At 42.4% G+C, this 27,918-nt stretch overlaps 1 protein-coding gene across 6 annotated transcripts in view; it reads left to right on the top strand.

Annotated features, from left to right (window-relative positions):
* hipk2 (homeodomain interacting protein kinase 2) overlaps positions 1 to 27,918 on the top strand; it is an 87,103-nt gene that overhangs the window by 47,901 nt on the left and 11,284 nt on the right. For 5 of the 6 annotated variants that reach the window (XM_058387394.1, XM_058387393.1, XM_058387397.1 and 2 more), the window contains exons 3-9: positions 13,950 to 14,073; positions 15,919 to 16,038; positions 18,323 to 18,409; positions 20,915 to 21,099; positions 21,996 to 22,158; positions 25,029 to 25,251; positions 26,093 to 26,214. In XM_058387394.1, coding sequence (XP_058243377.1) covers positions 13,950 to 14,073; positions 15,919 to 16,038; positions 18,323 to 18,409; positions 20,915 to 21,099; positions 21,996 to 22,158; positions 25,029 to 25,251; positions 26,093 to 26,214 — 1,024 coding nt within the window. The remainder of the gene's footprint in view (positions 1 to 13,949; positions 14,074 to 15,918; positions 16,039 to 18,322; positions 18,410 to 20,914; positions 21,100 to 21,995; positions 22,159 to 25,028; positions 25,252 to 26,092; positions 26,215 to 27,918) is intronic. The other variant, XM_058387398.1, reaches the window with a different exon arrangement.

Raw genomic sequence — 27,918 nt, 5'->3', positions numbered from 1 at the left:
CTCTCACTCTCATTCAGTTTAAACTCTGAAAGGAAATAGATCTCCACGCTGAGCGTCTAAAGGAACTGATTGTCTGGAAGGGACAGGTCTGACACGTACGCTGATGCCACTGCAGTGATAATGAAATAAATCTAATAGCTGTTAATTAGAATTATGCAAAGATGAAGGTAATTTCATTTCAGTCTCTTCTTAACCATATTAACTTCATTTTAGTCTTGAATGCCAAGCTTGCCTCTCTTGGCATTTGACTGTGTATTTATGTGTGTGTGTGTGTGTGTGTGTGGTGTCCAGGCCTGTCCTGTCTGGAGGTTTGGAGTGTGGAAACAGCATGTCTCTCCACTTCTAGAAATCCCATTGGCTATTTTACCAGGAACCAACTCACACCAGGAACTGTCACCACAATATACTTTGATTGTCTGTCATGTGTATGAAGCGTGTGTGTGTGTGTTTCTGCATGATTGAGAGCAGGTGGGTGTGCCTAGGAAAGGGCAGAATTCTCTTCTATAGAAGCACTCTCACCATTACAGAGGAGGATGGGAGTGAGCAGAAGAGATAAAACATGTTTCCATTATAGGAAACTTTTCGGGAAAACTTTCAGGAACTCAGGAAGTTTATTTTCATGTGGCATATCCAGGCCTGGTTTTAGTCCTTGGCAGTGAGGTTACAGGATCCTCTTATTATTTACAGTGTAGGTATTTTTATTCTGAAGGATAATGAGCATTAGAGGGGATTTTGCACTACTGAATGCTTCAGTGAATCACCAAACTGCCCTTTTCCACAACCTTTAATTACTAAAAGCGTCATGCTGCCATGATGCACTTGGATTGGCACAAATGACTGATCAAAACTGTCCAATGAGTGTATATGGTGTTTGGTACAATTCATAATGTTAAGTCACAGCACTCAGTGTAAAAGGAATAAAAGGCTTGATGCATGAAATAGTGCTTTGTGTCTATGGGACAGCTGCTGTGGGGATTGAGAATTCTGCATTCATTCATTCATTCATTCATTCATTCATTCATTCATTCATATTCAGTAAGCAATTCATCCTAGGCAGGATCATGGTTGATCCAGAGCCTTTTCCAGGAACGCTGGGTGTCAGGCGGGAATACACCATGGATGAACAGCAAAAATCCATCAAAGATCACATGCACATTCAAAACTGGGGAAATTTCACACACTTACATGTTTTGGGAGGTGGAAGAAAACCGAGGTGGAAGAGGAACTTGGAGGAAACCCAGAGAGATCAAATCTCTATATCAGTATCCTGAGCTTGTGAAGTAACTCCACCACCCACCTCCATGTCAGCCAGCTGCAATAATTACATATTCATGCAACAACCTACAACAATAAAGAACAAAATCTACCTTCCTCACCGTATAGCGAAATGCTGAACATTCTGTTCTTCTGTTATTTTAGATAATGCTCACAGTACCTCAGTGTGGTGGAAACGCAGAACACAAACCGGTCCTTATTGTTTAATGTAGAGCTCTTTAGTTCCTCTAAAGGTTTCAGTTCATTGCTCTGCCCTGATGTCATAGATACTGATTCTGGTCTGAAATCATCCCTCATACTGTTTACACAAAAGTCATGTGGGACGTTACTTATTGTTTGCGGAATATTTATAATCGAATTACTTACTGATCGAATGAATCATTTAACAAATGACTTCGGAGCCAAAAAGTGAGTGAGTGAGCGAGATGACAGAAGCAGGGAGAGGGGAAAGGCGAAACAGCTGCACTGTACATATGCTTCGTTTGTTTCTCCTTCATCGCCTTCTCTGCTTGTCTGTTTGATGACTCCTTCTACACTGACATTTGTTTGACAAAGCCGTAGAGATGACGAAGATTCCTGTATCAATCTATTGCTCATTCGACCTGTATGTTGTTGTTTTTTTGTTTGTTTGCTGGAATATGTCCATGTCTTTCATTTCCTCACAGCTGACCTCGACGAAATAATTCATTAACCGTCTGTATATTTCTCATTTCAGGACAGAAACAGTGTTGTGTAATTACAGCAGGTCTGCCATGTCAGAATATATATCTGTATATGTGTTGTAATGTGTAATGTGATGTGGACATGGTTGCAGTTGTGTTTGCTCTCTGTCCAGGTGATGTGACATCTATTACAGGAAGCTGGTTATAACAACGGAGACTTGTAGTCTGTCTGTGTGTGCGTGTGTGTGTGTGTATGTGTGTGTGAAAGAGAGAGAGAGAGAGACATCTTCCCAGCTGGGCTTTGTCGTTGTCTACTCATTCAGTCCCTTACCCTTCCCTCAGGCCATAAAGACATATTCAGAGTAGCTATTGCATTTCCCTCTCGCATCACATGCCGCAGCCGACAGCATTACAATACACACATCCACGTCCAACATCTTTATTACTGTTTTTATGGTTTGACTTCCCAGAGAGCGTCAGATAAAGTCTGTGTGTCCTTAGGTGCACAAGGTGGTGTTATACAGTGTTATCAGAGGTGATAGAGGCATTATTTTGCCCTTTTTTTTATTTAACTTGTTTGCTTGATAAATGTAGACGTGTTCTGCCCAGGTGTTTGCAGATCCTTGGCAGTGTGTGGGAGAGGAAAAGCCAGTTATGTTGCTTATCTGCCACACACACATCACAGAGCGTGAGATGGAGGGTGTGTCTAATGTGCTGCAGGACACCTGTGCAGCCAACCACCATGTCTGCTGTATACACCATGCATTTGTTTAAATGTGTGTGTGTGTGTGTGTGTGTATGGTGAGGTGGCCGGGTACATTTGGGGTTTATCCCCTACTAGGCTGAGGCTGATGTGCAGTTGCATTGTTTGTGTGCAAATCTTCAGTTTCTCTTACTCTGTCTCTGTCACTCTCTCTCTCTCTCTCTCTCTCTCTCTCTCTCTCTCTCTGTCTTTCTTTCCATCTTACTCTCCCTTCCTTCTTCTCACTCTCACTCTCCCTTTATCTCTCTCTCTCTCTCTGTCTCTTTCCATCTTACTCTCTCTTCCCTTCCCTTCTCCCACTCTCCCTTAATTTCTGTCTGTCTGTCTCTCTCTCTCTCTCTCTCTCTCTCTGTCTATATCTACCCCTTCCTCTCTCCCTCTCATTCTCTCTTCCTTTCTCTCTCTCTCTCTCTCTCTCTCTCTCTGTCTATATCTACCCCTTCCTCTCTCCCTCTCATTCTCTCTTCCTTTCTCTCTCTCTCTCTCTCTCTCTCTCTGTGACATCTGCACACAGTCATGATAATGTATCTGTAGCTTCACTGAATCTGACCCTGTATCTGCGGTTACTCACTACTACACTTCATTAGCACACCACTCCTTCTCTCCATCTCTCCAGTTCTGGCTGTCTATTAATGCTGTCTATTTCTTTTCACAACTGCATCCGATTTGTATTTACTGGAAAAAATTTTTAGCATTCCTATGTATGAGCATGTACAGCCTCACACCCAAGGAACGGCGAGAGCAGCACTGCACTATTCATCCAAAATCATGAGGGGCAAACATCATCATTTTATCACGAAGGTTGATGTTTAATAACAGTAATCTCTTTTTATTAAAGATTTTATTAGAGACTTGAATCCCTCTTCAACATTCAGTGAGGATGAAGCTCAAATGAATATTAAATATATATGCTCACTGCATAGTGTATAACGTAATGATGCTTAATAGAATGTTGTTTGTGGGTTAGCCGGAGCGAACAACTGACTCAAGCTAACTTGTAATAGTCTTCTTAATCTAATTAGATCAATCAGTACATCATTTGAAACGTGTAAATATAACGCATTCCATTCAGAGACGTATTTTAACACAGTGTGACAATACGGGTCCAAATTTTTAGTAGACTTTTATGAACTAACGTGAAAGCAAATAATACGTGGCTTCTTAAACATTCAGTTCTACCTTCGATGATGTTATGAAAATTGGTGAAATGTGAAATGCCCACTCTAGAGGTTATGGTCAGTTCCGACCGGGCTGCCAGTTCCCTCTCTCTCCCTCTCTCAGTGCGTCAACCTGTATCTGACGTCACCTCCAGCACCAAACGAATCAATATTATGTGTCGCAGGATCACCATATTTCATCATTTTTATTTCCTCCTATTCTATGTTTTCATCATATTTTCACCCTTGAAGGACAACAGGGGCTAGATTAAGGTGGCCCTCTTTTCTTTAAAGGAGGCAAAGAGAACCAGGAGCAGAATTGTTGGGCAGAGAGGAGAAAATGTGGATCCATTGTTTTGGAGAGGTGATTAAGTACGCCTGTAGCTTTGAACGGCTGCGGGGTGCATATGCAGCGCTAAATTAATCACCTGTCATTTTGACTGATTATTAATGAAGAAGTCCGTTCCCATTCTCGGCGGCATGCGGGAGAAGAGCGCGAGGACTGCACGCTATTTCCAATGCATGAGCAGTGGGAGGGAGGAATGATAATGCTCGGGAGCTGAGCGTGTGCGCCGTGTGCATATTCTCTGCACAGTTAAGAGGCGCTCATGGGGAGCAGCAGGCTTTAATTGTGTTTGTCTTGGTTCAGGAACTCGGACTGGAGCGATTTTGTGTCTTTGGTTGCCGGTGGCCAGTTGTTAGTGCTTTTTTAGAAAAGGGAAGAAATTCCAGACAGGGAATGTGGTTTTATAGATACGCACAGTGCAGATGTTGGTCCACCTGTACATGCAACTCAAATACACTTTAGACTCATGTCGAAAATTTGTTTATATATGATCTTTTTATGGCTTTTATACACTGTTGGGTCTGTCCTGTCCTTATAGTTATATTTTTTATATTTTTTTTATCACATTTTTTCTTTAAACACAGAAGCAGCCCTGGGCTCTGTGGCACACAGAACAATCTGATTAAACCCGTACAGGTCGTACTTGTACAGCGGGGTTGTGTTGTGAACTTGAGGAACTCAAGGTACCAGCTAGAAGGCTATAGATGAGCTATGGACTATGGGGGAGGAAGGACTTGAATAAGCAAGAGGGAAAAAAAAACAAGAGATAAAGTAAGAAAGGTTGTTTGAGATGGCAAGGGGGAGTGAGGGATGTGTGTGACCGGGGGGGAACGGTGTTATAGATTTATCAGGTGTAGAGAGAGCGCCTCCATTCTCAGTCTGCGATGCAGAAACAGGGGAAAAAAAACCAAGGCTAGGGATATTGAATGGCTCATATGTGGGGGGTTACGATAGCATGCTTCCCCAGAGCCCTGTGCTGCCCTCATCAGTGTTGGCTTTCACATGGCTCTCTGGTGTCTGCAGCTTTAGCACATCCACTACACAGCATCACACACACACACACACATACACACACTGAGCTGAGCCATGAGCTTTATACCAGCACTGGGCAGCAGCTCTATAAATCAGACTGCATTGAGTAATACAGTTATTATACACTATATACTCTCCATTTTCTCCACTTGTCCATTCTGCTGCTGCTACACACAGATAATAACAGGGAGAAAAATCTGTAATGTGCCATGCTGAACCGTTTCCTGTTCCTATTTCCTTTAACAATGTCAGTTAGGACACATATGACTCTATTGTGGACATGTGTTCTAGCTCTTAGACAGAATATTGCTAGCAGGAGTTTCTAGCTGCTGCCTGTTACACAAACAGTGTAAAAAATATGTCCAAATAAAAATATGATATTGTGTAACTAAGATAACATCAGACAGACTGAAAGACTGGTTTTAAATTAGCCTACTTAAATATAATGTGACAGCAGCAGTGAGGATGCTAGATCACTTACCTGGGTATCAAGTTAGCTAGTAATGTTAGCTAGTAAAGTTAGGTAAGTAAACGTTAACCACAAGGTAAATTACTTAAGTCACTAACATGGTCCACTAGCTGACTTAACCACTTGTTAGCTGACTAGCACAGTATACTGAATGTTGGTTTTGGTTATTGTTGGCTAGCTTTAAATAGCTTCTGGCCTCAGCTCCATGTTACTCTGTGCTGGTGGAATATTTAAACTCTGTCTTCATTCCCGTCCAGACTGTGGGAGTGTGTGAGTGACAGAGGGGTTTTTTATGTCTCCGGATCTTTCCCGAAGCAGAGAGCACTTGACGCGACCCACATATTTGCAAAGACTTCTTGAGAAGGTGTTGGAGCAAGAGTGCAGGGGAAAGGGAGAGACTGTTTGTGTGTGTGTGTGTGTGTGTGTCAGGATCATGGCTGACAAAGCCCCCTGGAGGCTCCTTGGCAGACGGGCGCCAGAGTGAAGAGAGAGGAGGGTCACACAGCCAGGACACTACTCCTTCTTCTCACTCGATCTCTGTCTTTGTCTTTGTCTCTCTTTCTCTCTCTCTCTGTCTGTCTCTCTGTGTCTCTGCATGTGTGTGTCTCAGCCTGACGTCAGCACAGCAGCCTCTCAGCTCCAGACTTCACTTACAGATAAACCTCTAAGGCCATTAATGTAGCCTCAGTGCAGCGGCCTGCTCAGGACGGTTGTGCTTTGGTTAAAGCCAGATCTGTTATGACAGCCATCTGTGCTCGGAAATCCTGCTAGTGTGTGTAATGCTGGTGGAACAGAAAAACACATGGCCTCAGTGCTGCATGCTAGTGAAGAGCGGGAGAGGAGCGAGGTGAGACAGAGGGAAAGACAGAGTGCAGCTTTGGACCAAAAGAGATAAGAAACACAGCTCATGATGGAAGACATGCACCATCTATCTATCTATCTATCTATCTATCTATCTATCTATCTATCTATCTATCTATCTATCTATCTATCTCTCTGTCTGTCTGTCTGTCTGTCCATATATTGATCTCCCTGTCTGCCTGTCTATTCCTCTGTCTCTGCAACTGTCTCTGTCGTTCTATCTATCTATCTATCTATCTATCTATCTATCTATCTATCTATCTATCTATCTATCTATCTGTCTGTCTGTCTGTCTGTCTGTCTGTCTGTCTGTCTGTCTGTCTTTATCTCTCTCTATTTCTCTATATATCTTTGTATCTGTCTTTCGGCTTGTCTGAGCTATCTGTTTCATGTGCCCCCCCATCTATCTATCTATCTATCTATCTATCTATCTATCTATCTATCTATCTATCTATCTATCTATCTATCTATCTATCTATCTATCTATCTGTCTGTCTGTCTGTCTGTCTGTCTGTCTGTCTGTCCATATATTGATCTCCCTGTCTGCCTGTCTATTCCTCTGTCTCTGCAACTGTCTCTGTTGTTCTGTCTATCTATCTATCTATCTATCTATCTATCTATCTATCTATCTATCTATCTATCTATCTATCTATCTATCTATCTATTGATCTACCTGTCTGTCTGTCTGTCTGTCTGTCTTTATCTCTCTCTATTTCTCTATCTATTTTTGTATCTGTCTTTCGGCTTGTCTGAGCTATCTGTTTCATCTGTTTTCCCCCTTGTCTATCTATCTATCTATCTATCTATCTATCTATCTATCTATCTATCTATCTATCTATCTATCTGTCTATCTGTCTGTCTATCTATCTATGCTCTCTCTCTGGGGTGTGGGGCAGCAGGGTGGTAGTATAATGCTGGAAATGAGCTGGATTATGGATAAGGCTGGAGTGATTGTGTGGGGGAATAATGAGGAGCAGAGGAAGAGGTGATTACGGTGCGGAGACGGCTTGCCTGCCTCTCTTTGTTTGGTTAGCAGGGCTAATGTAAGCCTGTGTGATCTATGGGCTGAGCATGGCCTTGTGCCTCTCTGACGTCTCCTTTTCCCGAATGACACACAAAAGAAGCAGTGAGAGACGAGGATAAAGGTTAGAGTGTGGGCGTGTGCACACATATGGCTTTTGTGTTTGAATATTTACAGAATCTACAGTATTGGGCACAGTGTGACATCTCAGGGCTGTGTTCTAATCCATCAGATCATTTAACACTTTCTGCAGAAAAGTGTATTAACACAAGGCATTTATCAGATCTATCAAGTGATATAGGGTATAGTATTGTGTAGGGTATAGTCACCCTCTCAGTGAAGAGGTCATCGTTCCCTCTCTCGCTCCATCTCTCTCTCTCACTGTCCTGGGAATGCTAATGACGGAAGGGAAGGAGCCGAGACTGTGACAGCATCGTCAGCATTTTCCTCTGCGTTCGGTGCACACACAGAGGAAGATGCTCTCGAGACCTTGAAATGAAAGAGCGCGCCCACAATGGGAGGATATCCGAGCTCCTTTACAAAAGTTTGCGGGGCGTGCTTTGCAGAGACAGCCCGTCTCTTGCGCTCAGAGAAATTTAAATAGCTTTCATCAGGAGGACTCGGTGGACAAGCCCCTAGCGCTCGCTTTGGGATAAGCTGACTTAAGCTGTCTCTGCGTCCTTCCCTTTCACATCATCCTCACTCTGCTTTTCACCTCGTTTTTCCTTCCACCATCTGTCTGTCATTCTAGCTTTCCACTTTTTGTCCTTCTGTCCCTCTATCTGTTCACCCCCCCACCTCTCTCTCTCTCTCTCTCTCTCTCTGCCTGGGCATCACCTTGCTTACATTGTTTATTAAACAGGCACACAGGCAGCTTTGGCCTTAGCTTGCCCAGCCATGATGCCATAAATATTAAACTTGTTCTCAGGGGAAAGAGAAAGAGAGAGAGAGAGAGAGAGAGAGGGATGCGGGTGGATACAAGCACCTGCCAGGTCCCTCACTCACACTCTCTCTCCTCCTGTCTCTCTATTTATCTCATCTCATCTTGTCTCTTTTTCCCTCTCTCTTTCCTGTCTGTCTGTCTGTCTCTCCATTTCTATCTCTCTATCTCTTCCTCTCTTTATCAGTCTGGCAGTCTGTCTCTCCATCTCCATCTCTCTCTGTCTTTTTCTCTCTACTGGGCTATCTGTCTGTCTATTTGTCTCTATGACTGTCTGTCTGTCTGTGTAACTCTCCATCTCTCTCTCTCTCTCTCTTTCTCCTTTCAACTGGTCTATCTCTCTGTCTGTTTGGGTATCTTCTCTCTCTCTCTCCATCTCCCTCTCTCTCTGTGTCAACCTTGCCACATCTATCTATCTATCTATCTATCTATCTATCTATCTATCTATCTGTCTGTCTGTCTGTCTGTCTGTCTGTCTGTCTGTCTGTCTGTCTGTCTGTCTGTCTGTCCATCTAGTTATCTGTCTGTCCTTTCATCTGTCTTTTCAGCGACCAGCTACCCTCTGTCTGTCTGGGATTCTCCTCTCTCTCTCTCTCTCTCTCTCTCTCTCTCTCTCTCTCTCTCTGTGTCACTCTCTCAAAACATTGTCTTCTATCTATCTATCTATCTATCTATCTATCTATCTATCTATCTATCTATCTATCTATCTATCTATCTACCTATCTATCTACCTGTCTGTCTATCTATCTGTCTGTCTGTCCTTTTATCTGTCTTTCTACCAACCCTCCTCATCCTCTCTCTCTGGCAGTGTAATAGAGAGGAAATAGGAGTGAGACAGGTAGAGGTGCAGGTGAACACACACACCTGCCCTGCACTTCCACCCATTTAGTCATTGGTATTTGTCCCTCTCTCACTCTGCACCATGTGATTTATGCTGTAGGCCTTTTTACGTACATCATGAAGACATTCAGTATTATCTCAATCAATAAAGGAGAAATGGCGAAATGGAGGTCACGTTTGTAGATGAAGGGCTCTGAGGGCCATACAGGAGGAAATGAGCGGGAAAGTCACGTGTCGTGTGTCCACACGGCACAGCACCGTGTGATGAGCAGTCTGTAGCTGTCCGTACTGAAGGTCAGCAGTGATGGATGCATCCTGACATGCCCACAGAGCATGATGTCAGAGCTCCCAATAGCAATTGTGTGTGTGGAGATAGATGTGCTGAAGTGTAGTGAAGGAGTTTCTTCAGCAAAAAGCATTTTGCTGTAATAAATAGGTCTAAGAAAGAAGAGCACTGCGTAATTGCTGCCATTGTAAGGACAGAATCTCCATCTTTGATAATTTATTTGTGCTTCATTGAGAATCATTTTCTCTAAAATACTGGATGGTCTTTTTCCAATCTTCAGTTATACTTTTCGGTGAACTCGTGCCCACTGTAGTCTCAGATTCCTGCTCTGATGTGGTCTTCTGCTGTTGTAGCACATCCCTATAAACAGTTCTGAGATGCTTCCTGCTCACCTCGATTGTACAGAGTGCATGTTTTTGTTTTTTTCACCCTACTCTGTATAAACTCTGAAGACTGCTGGTCATGAAATTTCCAGAAGATCAGAAGTTACTGTAATACTCAACCAGCTCATCTGACTCCAGTCTATCATGCCATGGTCAATCACTGAAGAGTTTTCCCATTATGATGTTTAAACTGAAGCTTGCATGGTCTTATGCATTGCTGTGCTGCCACTTGATTGACTGATTTGAAAATCTGACACTTTCAGGAGAAGTATTTAAGGATCACAGGCTATTTTATCAGCAAAGTACCATTTATTCTCTTCCCAAGTAAAGTGAGTCATTTTAAACATCTCGCGCCTCTAATTACATTTGCTTTGTACAAGGAAGCAAAAATTCAGCCCCAAATCTGACAATAGAAAAATGGTGTGTGATTGAAACACTATGATATAAAACTCCAGGTAGGATTTTTTTGGCTTTGCTGAAGCCAGGAAGATTGCACTCATTTGAAGCACTGGATGTGGATCAGCTGAGACAGTGGACAGTGGTTTTACTCAACAGGAGTCCAGCTGACGGTTTGATCGGAGGTCCTCGACATTGTTCTGTCTTTGTTCTGGTGATGTGGTTTCACTTTAGCTGTGGTGTGGTCTGGATACGGTGCTTTTACCAGAAACACAGCTGTAGCAGGTAAAATGTAGAGCAGTGGAACATTAGGTGCAATTTCCTTGTATGAGTGTGTGTGCACATGTGTGTGTGTGTGTGCTAAATCACACATCCATCTCTTGACCACGATGTGTATATTGCAAAATCATATACCGCCTTACTCTGATTAAAAGATTTATTTTTGTTCAGATTGTTATTCCAGATTTCTGTATGATTTGAAAGGACAGCCAGTTTCTCAGCTGCTTTGAAGTTACAACAAAAAGTTGAAATGAGTAATTGTGAATTTAATGTCAGGCAAACAAATCCATTTTAGTTGTTATCACGCAGCCATGGATTACACACACCTTCAGCTGTAGCTATTGGAAAAGGTATAAATCGTATCACACCATCACTGCAGGAAGATGCAAATGTATTATAAAAACTCTAAGATATACATAATAGTCCCCGGCGCGTGTCCTGTGTGTGTGTGTGTGTGTGTGTGTGTAGAACAGAGGGAGAATAAGGAAACAGCAGTCCTCGGGTGTAGAAGTGAATATGTCACTAATCATTTCTGCATTTTGGGCAAAGGCCCTGAGGGAGATAATGCTGTGCAGATGTGTGTGTGTGTGTGTGTGTGGGTGTGTGTGTGTGATCACGCTCACCAGAAGCTCAGCATTAGCAGCTGCTGGCCTGTTTTGCATGTTGCGATGGCAAGCGATGGAGTGAAAGTCAGAGAAGATGGAAGAGAAGGCCACCCTTTTGCATATGTGGTGGCATTGAGCCCTGGAATATTTCATACAGCCAGGCCGGCCACGTGTTTGTCCTTTGCTGGAGCCGAGCAACTGTGATCGGGTGACAAACTCCACGTCCAAATCCTTCACTTCTTCTTTCAGAACAGTATGTTCCTCCGCTGTCCTCTTTACAATGACTCCAGCTGTAGTCCTAAGCACACACTCATCCTGTATATTTTATGCGCTGTATATCTGCTGAGAGACAGGTCTGATTGATGGATTCCCAGCTGCTCCTAGTGGCACAGAGGCTCACACACTCTCGCGCCGGCTTTCCTCCCAGCACGGTGCCCTGGAGAGAGAGAGCATACGGCTGAGTGGAAAAATTCACCTCGGTTTCGAAACATGTGCCCTTGACAGGTTTTCCAAATCACGCTTTTGTAGCTCATGCGATTTTACATGAAAGCATGTGGCTCTATGCTAATGAACTGCTCCCGACGTTTATCATTAAAGTGTACTGTATATAAAGTGCATGTTAAGTGCAAAGTCTTGTGTTTCCTAGGTAACAGATCGCGGTTTTAGGTTTCGACGCATCGGTTCCACATTAGCAGGTTGTAGCCACAGGAACTGATCCGGCTTCCTGGACTTCCGTCCTGTTTCCACAGTTTCCCTAATGCTGAAGTGCACTCAGAAGTTCCACTCCTCGCGGACACCTGAAAGCAATATCTACCTTCGAAATTTCAGTGACAGCAAATATTTTGTATTCAAACACACTCAAATATTAACAAGCCTGTATTTTTTATACCTCTACAGACAGAGAAGGGTTTAGCGGTAGTGCTACATTAAAATTTGCTCTCATATCATATGAACCAGAGAAAGTGAAGTGGGTTTTATTTTTCAGCCTAGAGTAATATTTTTTGTCTGATATTAAACTAAAATTGACATTTCTTATGTGTCTCCAGGTAAAAAAAAAAAAAATACACACCTAGATGGATTTGAGGATCTGGGAAATCTTTTAATATGGTGAAATTTTGACATTTTATAATATTTCAAATTTTGCAAAAAAAATCCATGTTTCCCTGAAACGCTCTCCTTTTTCACACATATCTGCATCTTAAAGGTCTCCATGGAGGCATGGCATCCTGGTGGTTAGCACATTTGTCTGGCATCTCTGTGGTTGGGGGTTTGATTCCTGCCTCTGGCCTTGTGTGTGTGTGTGTGTGTGTGTGTGTGTGTGTGTGTAGTTTGCATGTTCTCCCTGTTCTCCCCTAGTCCAATAATATGCACTGTAGGATGATTGGCATCTCTAAATGTGTGTGTGTGTGTATTGGCACCCTGCCCTTGTGCCTGGTGCCCTGAGTCCTGTGGGATAGACTCCAGATTTTCTGCAAGCTGTGTAGAATTAGCGGTATGGATAATGGATGGACTATAATGTGAAAGTCACCAGTGAATTGATTGTCTAAAAGCACCCGGAATCTATTGATTTCTTTTTTATTTATTTTAAATACTACATAATAATGATATATGGTTGTAGTGTCATCTGATGGGTTTCTCACCATGCCATATATACACCACATACTGTTAGATACACTGATCAGCCATAACATTATGACCAATGAGAAGTGAAGTGAATAACACTGATTATCTCCTCATCATGGCACCTGTTAATGGGTGGGATATATTAGGCAGCAAGTGAACATTTTGTCCTCAAAGTTGATGTGTTAGAAGCAGGAAAAATGGGCGAGTGTAAGGATTTGAGTGAGTTTGATGAAGGGCCAAATTGTGATGGCTAAACGACTGGATCAGAGCATCTCCAAAACTGCAGCTCTTGTGGGGTGTTCCCGGTCTGCAGTGGTCAGTATCTATCAAAAGTGGTCCAAGGAAGGAACAGTGGTGAACCGGCGACAGAGTCATGGGCAGTCAAGGCTCATTGATGCACATAGGAAGTGAAGGCTGGCCCGTGTGATCCGATCCAACAGACGAGTTACTGTTGCTCAAATTGCTGAAGAAGTTAATGCTGGTTCTGATAGAAAGGTGTCAGAATACACAGTGCATGACGGGTCAGGGCTGTTTTGGCAGCAAAAGGGGGACCAACATGATATTAGGTGGGTGGTCATAATGTTATGCACTATATGACAAGTTAAATGGCATTTACGTCTACAGAAAAAGGTGTGTATGTGTGGGTGTGTTTTGGAAATTTTTTAATTTGGACACCAGTGAAACTAGCAGCTTTTATTTATCCAAAGATCTAAGGAACTCATGTATGTACTCATGGGACTTTTAAAAGTATTTTAAGCGACTTAAAGTAGATTATGAGATCTTAATCCTAATGTGAATAGGTAAATATTATCAAAATGTATTAAATAGGTTTCCAGCAGAGAAACTCATTCACACAGCATTATGTCCTAGCAACGGATTGACCACGAGTGATTTCTCTTCGAATGTGTGAACTGTTGCTAATGAAATGAGGCTTGATAAAGTGGCTGGCTGTTCACCGCTCACTGTGTCCTCTACTGACCTTCTGCTGCTGTGTGTTTGTGTCTCTTCCAGAGCTCCAGAGATCATCCTTGGCTTGCCCTTCTGTGAGGCTATAGACATGTGGTCCTTGGGCTGCGTCATCGCTGAGCTCTTCCTGGGCTGGCCGCTTTATCCTGGAGCGTCTGAGTACGATCAAGTAAGACTATTATCAGGCCTTAATCCTGCAGAGTGATGACACATGGGTGCTTAATGGTTGGTGGAGATTAAAAAAAAGCCTGAGTGAGCTCGAATGCATGTTTGCTTTTCACTTAGCCAGAAGTGAAGTTTGCTTAATGTAATTCCAACAGTAATTAACCTTATTTTTTGGAAATTCTTCTAATCAGGGATGGGATGAAGATGCAAAAAAAGTATTTGTGGAAAAACTTTCCTAAGAAATGTTTCTTCTGCACTAAGCATTGTTTAAGGAAAGAGAAGGCCACGTACATCATAATGATCTCCGTTAATTATCTCAGCAAAATGTGTTTCAGGGATATACACGATGTATGACTTAATGTGATTATGGCAAGTGGGCGGAGCTTACGCCTTGTTCAGGCTTTTAAACACAAACGGTGAAATAATCCTTTTCTGTTGAGTTTTATTAACACAGTTTGAGAGAAGACGTGATGTAAATGCAATATATCCAAAATGGGAAATTCTTACCTGTAGGGTTTTGCCTTACCCACACTCGTCTTTTAAAGCCCTATTCTGAAACACAACAAGTTCCTGTGTTCCTTTGTAGAGTATTTGGACACACAGGTTGTTATTTGAAAATAGATTAATACATTATGCATTAGAAATGTTTATGAGCGAGTGAGAAATGGCATTTCCTGTTTGGCATCTGCTGTCGAGTATGGCCCTGCAGCGAGGGCTCTCTCTCTCTCTCTCTCTATCTGTCTTTCTGCAAATGGCTATAAAAAAATACATCTCTCAATTACTGTTTGTGCTCCAGGGAGAGAAAACAAAACAAACCTCTGGCTATGTTGCTGTTCTCACAGCCTTCCTAAAGTGCAGCATGTTTGTGTCTGTATGTGTGCATGCTCTGGGGCTTTCATCTCTCTCAGGTCTTGCTGTAATGCTGGACAGATGCCACAACCTGGCCAATTAGTCCAGCTCCTGAGTGCTAGTGTGGGGTCTTCTCTTAAAAAAAAATAAATAAATAAATAAAAAAATTGGCTCCTTCGAAAAAGGCCCAGGGCCAATGTTCTAGCTCAAAGCAAATTAAAACAGCCATAAACATGCTCTGAAGCTCACTTTGATTTGCCTCCTGCCATTTTAGCACACAGCCTCCTTTCTATGCCTTTGGAGGCAAACTTTGGTAACTTTGACGTACCTGTGCTACGTGATGTTTGTCTAGACTAGACTATAGGGTGGCTTAGCCATGAGTAACCGTGCTAACTGAGCTTGGGTAAACACTCAAGTAAAGCTGTAATGATTACCGTAAATGTAGCAGAATGGACTGGTTAAATATTATTTGGTTTAGAGACGATCGTTTAAATAAATAAATAAATAAATGGAATCCTCCACATATGGAAAAAAAAAAAGAGAAAGAAATCCCAGAGATTTTATATTCCCAAGGTTAAAAGCAAGCCTACAATGTGATCAAGGTTTCAGGCGCAGACGTGAGTTCAGGCTCAGGATAAGAGACACTGATTGGTGGGGAAGACGCTGAACACGGGAGAGATGATTATTGTGGATATTGCAGGCTGCCGTTTCGCATTTAGTCCCCTTGCAGGTGTATGGATGCCATTCTGCGTAATTGCAGCTCTCAGGATGTTTATAAAAAGACTTAGGGGGAAGGAATAAAGCTGGTGCTGATCGCATTCTTTCAGATGCTGTTTATTCAGCGTATAATGCCGTTATGCTGGAGATACAGTACAAGAGAGAGCGTGGCATGTGAACTTTACTGAGGCAGATTCTGTCAGATGATGAGCACACTTTGTGCATGCTTTGAGCAGTCTCTCACATACCCAAATGCTTGTTTTTTTTGCTTCTTTTCCCCCAGATTCGGTACATTTCTCAAACACAGGGGCTGCCAGCAGAATATCTGCTGAGTGCTGGAACGAAAACTACCAGGTTCTTCAACAGAGACCCAGACTCTACCTATCCACTGTGGAGATTAAAGGTATGGACTGATCTACAGTCTGATATGCATACACACACACACACACACTAACACACATGCACATACACACTCACACACACACATGCATACAAACAACACATACACACACATGCCACACACACACATGCCACACACACACACACATGCTACACACACACACCACACACATGCACATACACGCACACGTGCCAAACACTCACACATGCTACACACATACACACACATACATGCACACACACGCATATGCATACAAACACACACACACACGCACTTGACACACACACACATGCATAGACACATATATATACAAACACACTTACACACATGCATACAGACATACACACAGACACTCAGACTCGTATTCTCACACACATATACGTGCACACCCGCACGCACCTGCGCACACACAAACACACACACACACTCACACACACACACTCAAATTCATACTCTCACACACGTATGTGCACACACACACAGAGATCTCAGTATTGAAAATTATAGCAACAGCAGCACCATCATGATGTCACTAGTGGATTTTTGCTGAAGCTTGTGTCAGTTTTTAGCAACATTATGGACCACTGGTCAGTTCTCTTACACCAGATACATTGCACAGAGCCTTCATAATACATAGTACACAGTATTACATCCACCTACATGCTGTACATGTGCACATTAATACAAACAGTTTGATTTAACCAGAATTAGAAGCACATGTTGTAGGGCATTGATCATTAATAGGTCACATGACTATAACATGTAATACAGAAGTGGTGTAAATCTCAGGCTCCAAGGATTTGTTCAAATTTTTACTCATAAAGCAATGATTTGATTTGAAGGTTAATGATACTACTGAATCTAGGATGTGGTACAACTTTGATTCTTAAGGCAAAGATTCAATATTTTGCCGATATATTTCATATTTAATAGCATTTTCTGTCCTTTTTTAAACTAATAATCCATTTATTATCAATTATATTGTTGCCTAGATTCATTTTAGTTGTTGCCTTATAGATGTAAATCGATCTATCTATCTATCATTTTATTTTTGCATTTCAAATTTGACTGATCCTTGAATTCATGGGAGATGAAAGTCCCTTTACCAGTGAAGACAGTATATATTTCTGCCACTCAGTAGGATCTAAACTCCCAGAGATACTCGCGTATTGATTACATTACTCCGCCTCCCCATATAAAACTAATCCAGTGTGAATAGGGCTTACAGTTCCACCCTTTCCACAATCTCAAGCCTGAATCTCACATTCAGCACTGTACATCCTGTAGTTGCCTCGCAGCTTGTTTCCCCTGTTATCGCTCCCTAAACCCCTGTCTTAAACCCCACTGCTCTCATTGTTGCCGGTAAACAGCCCCAAAGCCCAGTGAAAACAGAACAGTGTTAGTGTGATGACACAACCCCAGAGAAGAGCAGGATCTTGCTCAGAGTTGTTCCTCAACTACTTTCAAACTTCCTCCTCTCCCTCACCCCAACCTCCAAGCTGCTGAAGGTCACTTGATACACGTTTCACCGAAGAGCTTGCCTCGAGTGAACTTTGGGACACACACTGAGTTGTGAATGCACAGCTTTTCCACTATTGAACAGGTTTCAGTCCACTACGAGGCTGTAGCAGCATGTAGCCTCAATCCGATTAGCTGAGTGCACATTTATTGATCTCACGCTGTGCTGAAAACACGAGGCTATTAAAACTGCATAGACACATCGCATGCTGAATTGTAATCTCATGTCAAGCTAGTTTATATAACTCATATATATATATCTATATATGAAATAACAAAATAGTGTTTCACCTTAGCTGATTCTATATTAATGGCCAACACTTGTTCATGACTTTGTAAGTTTAAGTTAGCTTCTGATGTAGTTACAGTGTAATTTCCATGCTGTCTTAATTATTTACCATCACGTCCGAAGGAAATGTTAATGATCTCGCTGGTTTCTTCTAGTTTCCTCAGTGCTTTTTCTTTTCCCATACACCAAATATCTGTTCTGTGTGCTAGCTAGCTAAATAATTTACCTCAGTTGTTAGCTATTAGTTATTCCATGCTTGGCGTCCACAATTTCTCAGTTGCCTAGCAACTGTTCTGAAATCTTTAACCACCTGAATCCCCATGCTATCCATTTTTAAATGCCCCAAACGCAGTACCGATAAGCGTATGTTGAGATCTATTTTAAGACATATACATATATATATATATATATATATATATATATATATAATGTATTCCTGTGGAAGCAGAGCAACTGAATGAATGTTTTTCTTCTCCACAGACACCAGAGGATCATGAGGGTGAGACAGGGATCAAGTCTAAGGAGGCCCGCAAGTACATTTTCAACTGCCTGGATGATATGGCACAGGTAAAGCAAATATTCACACATACAGCTGAAAATGATAACACACTCCGTCACACTAAATAAACACCTTCAACATCTGCTTTGTGTGTGTGTGTGTGTGTGTGTGATGTCACTGAACATATGTCCCCCTATTAAGTTTTGGTAGCTAATATAAATTGTTATAATAGTCCAGCGTCGTACGTCATACGTTCCCCTGTGTGTAATTCCACATGCCTCTGTCAGTGTTTTGTCTATGAGTAAGTGAAACCGAGTTCTTCCCCTGGTAAAGTGCCATCACTTGTTACAAGTTGAAGAAAACATTTGTGCTCTGAAACTAAGGATGTGACCTAAAGCTTCAAACCAGATTTGGTTAGATGGGTCAAAGTGAATCATTTTTTTTTTAAATAAAAAAAAAAAAACCCCGTTTCCTCCTGCAAATAGCTGAAAGTTATTGGAAATGAAATCAGCTCACTCCATTAGCTGTCAAACGTGCCCTGGACTTACCAGCACAGCTTGTACTTTTCCAGCAAATGATGCAAGTGTAGGTTTTTCCCTCCCGAAAAAAACAAACGTAATGTAAATCTGATTTATATTACACCGAGGCCAGTGAATACGCTGAAGCCTGGACATCTCTAGTTCTAGCTCTATACAACGTGTGACGAGATCTCCAGATAAATAGACAGACAGAGTCAAAGAAACACGGTCATTAAGTCATTAAAACACAGAAGTTGAGGTTCCAGGGCGACTCAGAATAAATGAGTAGTGAGCTGTTTGGGCTGTGTGCTTGGTTTGTATTCTGGATGATTGCAGAAGGTCTAAATGCTGGGATGATTGCCCAGGAAGTTGAAAAGCTCAGGCTGCTCTCCATCCAGAGAATGACAGGAAATACTGAGATACTGTGTGCGAGACACATCTGGTCTGAGAATGTTGATCAGAATGCTACAGGCCTAGGAAAAAAGTGTCCCTTTACGAGGTGCGTAGTGATGTCTCGCTTCGTGCACGAACCAGTGACTTTTTATACGAGTTCTTGGATGTCATGATGTCATCGTGAGTGCCCAAAAGCTGAGCAGTGCAGAGAGCATGGAAAGATTACGCCATGTGGGTTTTTCTATGTCTCAGGTTGATTCTGGGCGGTGGACGCGTGCGGTGGTTGACCGAGCGTTAACTGACAGACGTGATTGACTAGGCCAGGGGACAATGTACTCACAAGGCTGGCTGTTCATTAAACTGTATTTTTATGTTTTGAAATATGTCTGTTGCACTGCCATATTTTCACTCCTGGGTGTGTGTTTGTGTGTGTCTGTGTGTGTGTGTGTGTGTGTGTGTGTCTGTGTGTGTGTGTGTTCTCCCGAAGTCATTCCATTTCCCAGCAGAGGACAGTCTGATTATTTTTCAGTGTGTGTTGAAGATTATTCCTTTATCCTGCAGCAGATTGATGGGGGGGCAGCTTGCATAAGAAAAGGGACGGGGAATCAGATTTGCGTCCGTGACCGGCAGTTCATCAGATAGCCTCAGGGGGGTGGGGCTGCAGATAAATCGCTCTGCTTTATGAAAAATGTGCCTGCTATCTCTATCTAAGAGATTCCCAATGAACTAGTCTTCTCCTGTATCTCTGCTCTAGCCAGGTGCTGTACTTCAGCAGCTTGTTAATTCACACACACACACATACGTTTGTCATACTCATCTTAAATCTCACCCCCTAAGTCTAACCTCAGTATGTAAAAGAAAACATTTCTTTTTCTTTCTATCTTTCATTTTAAATGAAAGCTACAGTTTTCCTCATGGGGATCAGCCGAATGTCTCCACAAGGTCAAAATTGTCAGGCTATCACAACATTTGGTCCCCACCAAGATATGAACACACACACGCACACACACACACACACACACACACACACACACACACACACACGCACACACACACACACACACCACAAGACATTCCTCGATGCATAATAAAATAGGGTTCCAAAACTTGTTCATTGTAAATGACTGATTATGTAGTCCGTGCATGATGCTGACCCGAGTGTCAGTAAAATGTCCTGTGTACAATGTTTTTAATTAGTAGAATTATGTATCTGTGTTTACTTTGATCCCTTTAGGCTGATTACGATCTTTGCTTTGGCGCCAGACGCATTCCAAAGTGTCTCTGTGACAAGCTGTTAATGAGAATGCAAATATTTGGAAATATCACAGAGGTGCAAGGTTGCCAATATTTTTACTGAGACCTGGTGACCCGCTGAGATCCCGGGACATGTCGATTATGGATCTCTGGGTTTTGCACCGAAGGGTCAAATTCTTGCATCTCTTTTTTAAAACAAAAAAGTATGGTGGAATGCTTAATGAAAGCCATCATTCACGATATCTTTTACAGAGATATGCATTAATACTTTCAGTGACCGTTAATAATTTTCAGTGTTAGGCTTGTACACTCCCTCTGTAGCTTAGATGATAGTAAACACCTGGTTGTCAACTGAGGCAAGAGTTGACAAGTGGATTAAACTCGGTTCTTTGTTTGCCTCACGTGCAGGTGAATGTGAGCACAGAGCTGGAGGGCAGTGACATGCTGGCAGAGAAGGCAGACCGGAGAGAGTTCATCGACCTGCTGACCAAGATGCTGACCATCGACGCAGATAAAAGGATCACGCCCATTGAGACACTCAACCATCCATTTGTTACTATGGCTCACCTGCTGGACTTCCCCCACAGCACACAGTGAGTCTCAGCCTGCAGCTGAACACAGCCGTACTACACACATTACTTTAGATTCCCTTCAGGGTGAAACCATCCATCATGGCAGAGATGGTGATTTTCAACAGAATGCTACCAAATAGCAAACTCTTTAAATGGGCTTGATTTTATTTTAACCGTATCTAAATAGCGTGGTTCTATTACAGGAAGAAAATGATTCGACTCTGAATCGACTCATGAATCACGTGTATGGGGTTGCAGCCAGCATATTTGCTGTATTTTCAAGCTGCTATACTGATGCACCAACTGAGCTAAAGGAAGTTTTAGAAATGAAGGTTTCGGTGTGGCGCAACAGAAAAGGGTTCATCCTATGGTCTGAGACATTGCGAGTTCAAATCTCCCAGCTGTAGCCAAGAGATCAAGAGCAAACTGGCCGTGCTGTCTGGTTCGGAAAGTGTACTCTCTCTCCAAGTCAATCAGAGTGACACTAACCAATCGGTGAGCTCATGTAAGTGGAAGAGAGCGTATAGCACTCATGCTGCCGTGTGAAGACACATGAATAGCAGTTCAGAAAGATGCATTTGGTTGAATTTTTGTGTGTTAATTATGTGGGAACTGACCATCACCAAAATGCATCAAAAAAGATTTTCACTCTATTCAGCCCTCATTTTCTTTGCTGATTGATTTATTTAGATATTTGCAATGTAATAAAACCAAACCAAACAAGCCTCCTGCTGGTCCAGTGGCAGGATCCCGTGCTGTCATTGATGTAGCCGTTACTGTACATTTCTAGAAAATCTGATCAGATTGTCTGGGACACTGAAACGTTTTCCCTGACACTGGAGCATGATCGTGTACATCAAGAGCATTCATTTTTATTTATTTATTTATTTTATTTTTTATTTTTTTTTTTCTTGTAGTGTCAAATCCTGCTTCCAGAACATGGAGATCTGTAAGCGCCGAGTGAACATGTACGACGCGGTCAACCAGAGCAAGACACCGTTCATCACACACGTAGCCCCCAGCACTTCCACCAACCTCACCATGACCTTTAACAACCAGCTCAACACTGTGCACAGCCAGGTCAGTGTCTACACACTCACACACACATACACGTCAACACACATACCCTTACTTCCTTTCCTATTTCCCCTTTGCATCCTAAAATGCAGTTATTGGATCACACACATTGACTCATTTATGGTGAAGCAATGCAGATAACTTCTCCAAACCCCTACAGGTTTATGCTGGTTTAGGGTTGTGTGTGTGTGTAGAAATCAGTTGCCATGTGGTCCTGTGTCACAATGTTCTAAATAAATCCGTGACAGTCTACACTTCCTGCTTGTCTTGCATTTTCTTCTCTTCTCTTTGCATGACCAAACAAACTGCTGAATTAAAATCAGGCCTAAATCACACAAGTTTTAAATCCTTACATCCTCCTAAATGATTTCCTCCCTTCTTTATCAGCCTGATCAATGCTGCTGTGCTAGCAACAAGAAAAAATACACAAATAAACAATCAAACCACAAGAACTCGTATATCCGTTGGTATTTTTTTCTGATCTGTAAATAGCATATATCTGATATGGGCACTGTGTAATTGTAATGATAAGCCACTCCTCTATTTTTAACAGAGGAAAGAAATCACAAACTTGGGTTCTTTAACCTTACGAGACCAAGGTTTGTGTATGCACAGGTCACAATACAGCAAGGTGTAAAAGTATCCAATGTAACAAATACCACCTTCTACTTGTACTTTTTAGCTGTATTTATGACTCAAAACAATTGGACATGAGTGGCATCATACATCCGATAAATAATTTCGTCCTTGTCACATGAACAGCCTTGCCTTCATTTGGAAATTGCTCCAGTTTCCAGGCATTTTCTTCTACATTTTCTTCGACTTTCCCTTTGTAGTTTCTAATGTTTGAACCTGCCTCGCTCAAAGGGTGTCGTAGGAATGTAGGGCAGAATTCAGAGAGCCAAGTTACACACACATAATGAGGATTTAATACCAGAATTGCGTGTGTTGGTATTCAGACCTAACTACAGATTGCAAATGCACTCAAAAAATGCCACTGGAATGGCATGGAAGTCAAATACCTAAATATTATTCATTAGTATTCATTACTCATATCATTCTTTACATTTCACAGGATTTTGATCTATTGAAAAACCTGACCTCAGATGCTTCTAATGAAGACAAATCTGGCAACCTCAGCTGTGTGAACCATATTCAGGTGATTTGCATATTGAGCACCGAATCAAGTTCAGCAGCTGTGTAACCCAGGAGCAAATAGGCGTAACTTAAATATTGACGTAACTTTTGGTTTTAAGTCACCAACTCCGAATATTCATCGAGGCATCCCCTCTTCCCTGTAATTTACTGCCTTCTGTTTACACATGCCTTTCCCACTAAAACCTTGAACTAGCTCCCATCTTTGTTTATTGCTTCGTCAATCCTCCTGGGAATTCAGAGTAAACCTTTAAACCTCTTCCAGCGTAATTACAGTTGAATTTCTGCCATAAAAACACTGCACATATAGAAGGAGCTTACTTGAGCGTACATGTTGGGTGGTAAGGTTTGTGTCGTGTGTGATTGTGAAAAGGGCTTGGCTGGTTCATGTTGTATTAGCAGGCAGTGAGCTGCAGTGTTTATTTTGTTTGATGAATGCCACAGTGGCGTATTGATTAACTCTCTCCCCTGGTGCTCATCGGCTGCACGAAACAAGAGAAAATGAAAAATGAAACGTGCCACTCAGAATTTTCCCCATGCAGACTCTAATGAAAAGCTTGTAATTACTAGCGGTGGCATGAAATGAAACAGGATTGCTTCAGTACTAAATGAAAGTAAATAAGGCTACCCTTCATTAAAAAGCTGGGGTTTAGAGTGGGAAATGTTGATCAAGGACATTTTAGATACCTCTTGTTCCACATGTCTGCTGTTGAAAGTATTGCATTTGAATCAGTAGCTATTATAGCTTTTATTTCAAGACATGAATGGTATAAGAATTCATATTCTCTTGACCAGGCCTGAAATGTCTGCTTGCTTTTTCCCCCTTTCTTCTGGATTGTAAAAGTCTGAATTTACTTTCCTTATTTCCTTTCTGTCTTCGTGGCCAGAGTTAGAGTTAAACGAAAGTACTGCACTTTAGTCCTACAGCTAAGAAGAAACTCAGCCAAGATGGTAAAAATAACAAGATAATAGGTGAAAGGCTCTTGAACCATGCAGGATAAAACACTCTAGAGAGGAATAAAGACCAGGCTGAGGCATTTGAAAAGCTCGGTGTCTCGCTCTTGCTGGATAAATGTGTGTGGGTATGTTTAATCACAGTGCAGGGCAGAGAGAAATTATTATCTGCCGCTAATGAGACCGAGCAAGTTCAATGAGCTGGAGTAGCATAAACTGTAACACGAGAGCACTGATTGACACGTACTCATCCTCCGCACCCCTCCCGTCCCCATGTAGTGGTCAATAAGCTGTTTTATTGAACACCAGATGTACTTGTGCTGCACATCAAATAAATGTAGCATTTGTGTTGATACAGAACGGATTATTAACGACTTCAGATCCCGAGCATTAAAAGGCCGGATTTCATTTATTTCATTTGCAGTCTTAAAAAATTTAAGACCTCACATCTGTGTAAAATGGTACCTCCAGCTTATTTCTTATGTCTTGTAAAACGCAGGGATGGTTTGCCTTTCAACTTCATCGATTGCCGTTTTCCGAAAAGCCATTTTTGTCATTTTCGAGGCATCCTTCCTAAAACATCCTTCACAGATAATGACCCTTTAGACACCTACTCTATAATCAGTGCATTTTTATCATTTATGATTTGATCGTTTTTTTCCCTCCATTTCCCTCATCTCTCCACGTCGTCCCCTCCCACACCCACTCCTCATGCTTTTGTTTGTCTTTGTTTGTTTGTTTGTTGACTCCATCGGTTCCTTTAGGCCACCAACCTGGCTCCCTCCTCCACCAGTGCCACCCTTTCCCTTGCCAATCCTGATGTCTCCATACTAAACTACCAATCTGCACTCTACCAGCCTCCTGCAGCGCCCATGGCTGCCGTGGCACCCAGGACCATGCCCCTGCAGCCTGGCGCCCCTCAGCTCTGCGCCACGCGGCCTGACCCCTTCCAGCAGGCGCTTATTGTTTGCCCACCAACCTTCCAAGGTGAGAGCACTAATCTCACACATGGAGTCTTGAGTTATATTTGAACTTAATAGAAGCCCAGCCTGGAGATTTAAGGAATTGAGCTAGAGAATGTTAGCTAGTTAACAATATACATTAATTATATATACACTCACTGGCTACTTTATTAGGAACACCTGTATGCCTTCATGCAATTATCAGTCAATCATGTGGCAGCAATGCAATGGATAAAATCATGCAGGTACAGGTCAAGAGCTTCTGTTAACGTTCACATAAAACATCAGAATAAACATGAGCTCAGCAACTTTGATGGTGGCATGGTTGTTAATGCCAAACGAGCTGGTTTGAGTATTTCAGAAACAAATTCTCACACACAATCCACAGTATTTAAAAAGAATGGTCTGAAAAACATCTGTCTTGTTGATGGCCAGACTGTAGTTCCTACGAAGCTACTACAAAGACTGTTGTAATGCAAATAAGCAAAGTGAGCAGAAATCCTCAACACAGCACCTTGAGGCAGAAGACTAGATTAGATGTAAATCAAGAACAGGAAAAAGTCTAGGGGTAGATTAGATTTCTGTTTTTTTTTTCTCTGAGAAGAGTGGAACCCATACTGGTCTTCTGTTGACTGGATACTTGCATGGATGTTCCTTATAAACTGGCCAGTGAGTGTATAGTAGTGGACATTCAAATCTTAATGTCTGAGCACTCAAGAGTAGTTCAGCTACTCAGTTAATTGATCTGAATTCTGAATATAACTGAATCCTGTCATCACTTGGTACACATAAATATCAGTCATGTGTTATGAATAGGAATAGTGCTACAGATGAGCAGACCTGTGGTGTGTCTGGTGTGTCCTCAGGGTTGCAGGCGTCCCCCTCCAAGCACAGCGGCTACTCCGTACGGATGGAGAATGCTGTTCCCATAGTGACTCAGGCCCCCGGTGGTCAACCCCTGCAGATCCAACCTGGCCTTCTCACACAGGTACAAACACGTCCTCCTTCACCATGGCGATGAAGAACCATGCGTGGTAAACTAATTATACCTCTCTGTGTCTCCTGAATGCACTGCTACAGCTGAATGTGGCTTTGGAAAAGAGCAATTAGCATGACCCATTTTGTTTTAATGAACTATAATTCACCTCCTCTGACAAAGTCTTTCTCATTTGGTCATATATTATAATTGTGTGTGTGTGTGTGTGTGTGTGTGTGGGTGGGTGTCACAAGAGCTGGTCCCAGAGCCTGTTACCAGGCTGGGCTTTTTGTCTCCACTGAAACTCAGCACTTGTGGGTTTTTTTCCCTAGAGTGAAAGCCAGTCATGGTCTGACGAGCATGACAGAGGCCGGCTCTCAGAAAGATCTATGGACGCTGACGGGTTTTTTAGCCTTAGGGGCCATAAGGCAGGACCTGAACTGGATTGATGATGTTTGGCTTGAACTTCTTGACTAGCTGGTGGAGTTTGATACTTTCCATCCAGCCTGTTTAAATCAGACCTTAGTTACATGCTTTATGGATTATAGACACGTCATTTCTTCACCCATTTTAATGTGCTGAGATCCATAATGCCCCCCCCCTTTTTTTGTGCGAGAAAGCTTGGTCCTTTTCTCGCTCTATGCTTGTTTGCCTGAAGGTCTGAGAGCCCTCATGTCTTTCAAGTGTGTGTGAAGAGGGATGAGGCTGGTCCCAGAAGGCTGCCTAGGCCTTTATCTGGATCAGGAATGCAGAAAATGCAGGAACAATCAGGGAGGGAGAGCATTCAGAGCCTCTAGGGGTGACAAAGGGCCTTCACCAAGCGAGAGAGACTGGGCGCCATGTCAGAATGGGGGTTGTGCAGAAGATGGCTATGCATGGAAAAGAGTCCTTATCTGGGTTACAGTTCCAGGGCAGACGAGCTGATTACACACCCCAGGCCAGAGTGAGACAACTGAAAGTGCCCAGAATGTAGGAAAAGGGCTGCAGGGACATAACGTCTAGTAGAGAAATAAATATTTGTGACAGTGTGGCTGCAAAGGAAAGAAATAATCTGCTGAGAATAAGGTCATTACCTTAAAGGAAGTTGAGGGTTGCACACTGCATATAGGTTAACAGGGCTTTCAGCATTTCATGTCAGCTAAAAACAATACCAAGTGCTGACTTGTTTAGAGAGCGTTCTGGGAAAACTTCACCAAAGTATGTGAAAAAGGACATGTTCTAGTTTTATGCACTTTTTTGTTTCACAGCTTGAGTCTTTGAGATAAATTGTTCGACTCGACTAATGACCGCCCTCCATGCGCCTTTACTCTAATCCCAACATTTGCTTCAGACAAAAACAGACACAGCAGGCAAAAGATGAAGGTGACAAAAAAAAAATATCCTGTTAATTTCAGTTATCCAGCAAACACCTTTAAGAATATTCCAGCAAAACCTGGAAGACATGGCCAAACAGAAATGAACCCTTTTTTCCCCCTAAGGCCCTTGTTTGGTCTGTCTCTAAGCTTAAACATAATAGACCCCTGCCGTTTGTGGTCAGGCCCCCTTTGTGTTGAGCCAAGCGCTCCAGCCCATACTGATGGCCCCGTAAACTAGATGTGCGAATGGTATTAAAGCAACAATTCATTAGTTGTACATTAAACTGCTAATCAGTAGAGCTGCATTAAGCCATTAGAGCTGAAGACACTCCTCTGCTAGCCACGTCTCTGGGCAAATTAC

This window comes from Hemibagrus wyckioides, linkage group LG04 (genome assembly GCF_019097595.1).
Source record: "Hemibagrus wyckioides isolate EC202008001 linkage group LG04, SWU_Hwy_1.0, whole genome shotgun sequence".
NCBI lineage: Eukaryota > Metazoa > Chordata > Actinopteri > Siluriformes > Bagridae > Hemibagrus > Hemibagrus wyckioides.
The sequence above is the reverse complement of the archived record's forward strand: the minus strand, read 5'-3'. Positions and strand labels throughout refer to the sequence as shown.